At 39.3% G+C, this 4,951-nt stretch overlaps 1 protein-coding gene across 1 annotated transcript in view; it reads right to left on the minus strand.

The window, feature by feature from the left end:
* Nucleotides 1-929: 929 nt before the first annotated feature.
* Nucleotides 930-4,951, minus strand: part of MGAT4B (mannosyl (alpha-1,3-)-glycoprotein beta-1,4-N-acetylglucosaminyltransferase, isozyme B) — a 354,359-nt gene continuing 350,337 nt past the window's right edge. Inside the window, exon 15 of the mRNA XM_018554441.1 lies at nt 930-1,615. Coding sequence (XP_018409943.1) covers nt 1,592-1,615 — 24 coding nt within the window. The 3' untranslated portion in view covers nt 930-1,591. The remainder of the gene's footprint in view (nt 1,616-4,951) is intronic.

A 4,951-nucleotide genomic window follows, 5' to 3' on the forward strand; every position in this document is an offset into this window, starting at 1 on the left:
ACAGGCTGAAGAGACTTGAACGTCAGTGTTTGTAAATGGAACTACAATAATAAAAAATTTTTTTTTACTGGCTACTAATTTTATATAAGTATCCGCAAATGTTTTTCATACGTCATTAAAAAAAAAAAGCTTTGAATTTTAGGTTTAGTGTTCCTTTAAAGTGGGCCATTACCCCCAAACCCAAAAACACATGTGAATGCAGCTCTGCAAGCTGAATTGAAGAAACATTTCAGTGATATGTTTAATGAAAGTTATTTTGCTTAAAAATAAACATGCCTTCTACTTTCTTCTTTTCTGATGTATTGGTAATGTAGAATGGGACATCTGCCCTCTGGGGAGGCTACATCACCAGTGCCTTTCAGTGAGTTCTTGTGGTCAATCTATGAGATCACGTGAGATTTCACAATATATTGTGAGATCTAGGGCAAAAGGCCTTTTTTATTGTGTATACATTGCCATGGCATCATTAGTGTGAGTTTTGGCTGGGGTAATGATGCTCACTTTGCTAACACCATGGGGTCGATTTATAAACAATTTGCAGGACCCTTCGCCTTGCCAATATCCGTTAACATTCATTTTGAGGAAATAATTCCCCAAAAAAATGTATTACATTCTAAAAACAAATATTACATTATGGTCACTGGACAGAGCTGAGGAGCATAGGAAATCAGAATTTATTTGCCATGATTCTCAGCTTTATCTAGTGGCCATAATGTAATATTGCAACACTACATTCTACCAGGGAAAAGCTTAATTAAAGAAGAACTATGAGGTGAGCGATTTACACTCATCCTCATAGTTAGAGCCGACGTGTGACATTGAAATGGTGGAGCAAGATTCAGAGCAAGTGATGAAAGGACCATTGGGATTGTGGAAACCAAATACAAAAGAAGTGTGTAACTAGAAGATTACTTATTTCCCTACAGAAAAAGTACTCTTTTTTCTGGCCTGCTGAGTATCTCATCTCAATGGCATAGATCATTCAAAAAACAAAATAAACAAACAGAAGAACAAGAGAACAAAGTAGTCTAAATTGCTCACAGCAAATAAATAACAAAAGGCCATGAACTACTTCAGTGCTGGAAGGGTCCAAAGAAAAAGTCAGACACCAAACGTGTTTCAGAGAAAAACTTTTTTTTGAACAAGTGTATCCCCACTCCCCTCAATCCATCGGCACATGAGAACATTTCCACATGTATATCCAAGGCAGAAAGCAATGCTTTGGTGTCCAAAGTTTACTATGTTTGTGCTTTCCATGGAGGATGATTACTTTATAAAATCCACTCTCAAAGGAAAAAGCGGGCCATCAATGATGGTTTGAAGTCGCTGAGAAGACGGTCTCACTGGGATTTTTCTCCTCACTGTTGGAGGAAGTGGTGACAAGTGGCATAGGAGAAGACAACTGCCCCTTCATGAGCAGCAGAGCATTCTGGGAGCCTTGACAGAAACCAGTTAAGTGCTTCCGTTGCACTTTGGATAATGTGGATAATGCTTCTGTTCAATACTGACCTTGTGTGGTTCTCTCGTGATAGCAGAACTATGGGAGAGAAACAAGAGCAGAGCAGCACGTGACAGCTTGGTCCATAAAAGATCAGTCTGCTTTTTTAATAAATATCTGTTTGTGGGAAGGAAAAACAATAGGAAAAACAAAAATAAATAGATTACTAATAAATATCAAATTAACACAATATTAAAGCTTATGAAAGTCACACTGCGATATTTTGCAAACATTGCGTCACAGAGAGTTCCATTTCTAAAAATAATGCTAGTCTTTCCAGTAAAGAGTACCTTTCTACGTGGGGGGGGGTGCAGTGGGGGACGAGCTAGCATTCACTTAAGATGGGCAGACATTGTGTTCCACAGTACCTACCATCCTTGCCTTGTTGTCTCATTGCTCTGTTGCTCAAAAGCAATGTATAGCTAAGGTTCTGAGAGCGAAGCTCCTGCAAAGAGCTGATATCAATCAAAACAAGCAGGGCTGCCCAAGGCGGCTGGACACATCAGCGTGTGTTTTGGCACAGCGTCCTGAAGCTTCAATTAGGAGCTAAGAGGCAGAAACTGACCAAGTCGGCATGAATCTGCTTCACAATGTGGAAGGAAGGCAAGGGGACAGATCGGATAACCAGGAATGTGCTAATGATCAGCAAATGTAGTAAAAAAAAAAAAAAAAAAGACATTTACTATGAGTTAAGAGTTAATATGGGCAGAGGAATACATTTATAGAATTTCATTACTAAGGCTAACAAACACTTTTAAGTATACCAAGATACTGTACTCTTTGCTTAAAGGGAATTTTACACTAATCTTTTTATCTGTACTTTCATGTATCTGATTTAAATTTTGTAGGGAGTGATCTGAAAGGAGGGGGTTGAGTCACCATGTTAACCAATATACTTGTATGTAAACACTTTAGCTTGATTTTTTTGAATGGGTGCAAATTTCAGCTAAGTGACATTTTCATCTATTAATATCTGTAACCAATTGACATTGTTCAACATAGCAGCTAATACAATCCTGAAAAACATATGAAAAGGAGCATAGAGGTCTTTCTGAAAACAAAAATGCAATACAATACAATTGTTTATATTCACCTCAACAACAAAAAAGAGAATATATGATAAACTATATTATATTTTATTTAATCCTGACAATAATAAAGAAAAAATATATAAAACATCTAAGCACTTTCTTTAAATGTGACTAATTACTAATCAGTATGGATGTCACCAATAAAACAGTCAATTCTTATATTTTCTATCATTCAAAATGATTTTCTTATTGGAAAGCTGTAACACAGGGAAAAAAAGATGACATGATAAAAATTGATAATGTAAAATAACTAAGAAAAAAACAAAAATAAATAAAGCAGTGTGCAAATTGACAACATATAAGCATACCATGTATGCTATACAAAGCCTCTTACTTCCTACTGATTACTGAATATATATAGATAGATATATATATATATATATATACACACATACATATATACATACACACGTGTTAATGATGTGTTTTTACCCTATACATATAAGGGTAGCATGTTGGAGATAGATTGAATAATTCTGCATTCATTTAACATATTCTGTATTATGCCTATTGTGATATTATACTCTGAGATATACAGTGGCTTGCAGTAGTATTTACCCCCTCTTGGCATTTTTCCTATTTTGTTGCATTACCACCTGGAATTAAAATGGATTTTTATTTGGATTACATGTAATGCACATTCACAAAATAGTCCAAAATGGTGGAATGAAATCATAAAATTAACTTGTTTTAAAAACTTATAAAAAAACGGAAAAGTGGTATGTGCATATGTATTCACCCCCTTTGCTATGAAGCCCTACATAAGATCTGGTGCAACCAATTAGCTTCAGAAGTCACATAATTAGTTAAATAAAGACCACCTGTGTGCGGTCTAAGTGTCACATGATCTCAGTATATATACACCTGTTCTGAAAGGCCTCAGAGTCTGCAACACCACTGAGCAAGGGGCGCTAAAAATGAAGCAGCTTCATGAAGACCAAGGAGCTCTCCAAACAACTTTGTCAGAGACAAAGTTGTGGAGAAGTACAGATCAGAGTTGGGTTATATAAACATATCTGAAACTTTGAGCATCCCACGGAGCACTTTTAAATCCATTATTAAAAAATGGAAATAATGTGGCTGTACAACAACCCTGGCAAGAGATGGCTGCCAACCAAAACTCATGGACCAGGAAAGGAGGGCATTAATCAATTAATAAACAGACCAAAGATAAGCCTGAGGGAGCTGCGAAGCTCCACAGCAGAGATTGGAGTATCTGTTCATAGGACCACTTTAAGCTGAACACTCCACAGAGATGGCCTTCATAGAAGAGTAGCCAGAAAAAACCCATTGCTTACCGAAAAAATAAGCAAACATATTTGCTGTTCACCAAAAGGCATGTAGGAGGCTCCCCAAACATATGGAAGAAGGCACTCTGGTCAGATGCGACTGAAATTGAGCTTTCTGGCCTTCCAGGAAAATGCCATGTCTGGTGCAAACCGAAGACCTCTCATCACCTCCAGAAAACCATCCACAACAACATCCAACCACAGAGAAGCATGGTGGTGGCAGCATCATGCTGTGGGGATGTTTTTCATTGGCAGGGACTGGCAAAATGGTGAGAATTGAAGGAAAGATAAATGGTGCTAAATACAGGGAAATTCTTGAGGACAATGAACTTAAGCATACAGCTAAAGCAATTTGTGGCATGATTTAAAGATTGCTGTACACCAGCGAAACCCATCCAACTTGAAGGAGCTGGAGCAGTTCTGCCTTGAAGAATGGAAGACTTGCAGCTGTAATTGCTGCAAAAGGTGGCTCTACAACAGGGGTCCTCAAACTTTTTAAACGGGGGGCCAGTTCACTGTCCCTCAGACATTGTTGGGGGCCGGATCAGGAAGCCAGGAGGCGGGTCATGACATGCTGCCCAGCTTCCTGATTGGCTAGGCAGCAAGCTTCAGTTGGTAGGCAGCCTGGCTTCCTAACCAATCAGTAAGCTGGGCGGCACGTTCTGACCCACCCCCTGGCTTCCTGATTGGCTAGGAAGCCGGCTTCACTTTTTTCTAGGCAGCCTGGCTTCCTGACCAATCAGGAAGCCAGGTGGTACGTCATGACTTGCATCATGGCTTCCTGATTGGCTGGGAAGCAAGCTTCACTTGTTGGTAGGCAGCCCGGCTTCCTAACCAATCAGGAAGCCGTGACACGAGTCATGACATACTGCCCGACTTCCTGATTAGTCAGGAAGCCAGGCTGAATAGAAAAAATTGCTGCAACAGCGTGTGCTGGTTACTACTTAAACCGGCACGCGCTGTGTGCAGCTTCTGAGAATATACGCTATTAGCGTAGCGGAGAAGCCGGTTGCGCATTTTGCAGAGCTCCTGCTACGCTAATAGCGTATATTCTCAGAAGCTGCACACAGCGC

Source organism: Nanorana parkeri, unplaced genomic scaffold, assembly GCF_000935625.1.
Source record: "Nanorana parkeri isolate BGI_ZX_2015 unplaced genomic scaffold, ASM93562v1 scaffold158, whole genome shotgun sequence".
In the NCBI taxonomy this organism is placed as follows: domain Eukaryota; kingdom Metazoa; phylum Chordata; class Amphibia; order Anura; family Dicroglossidae; genus Nanorana; species Nanorana parkeri.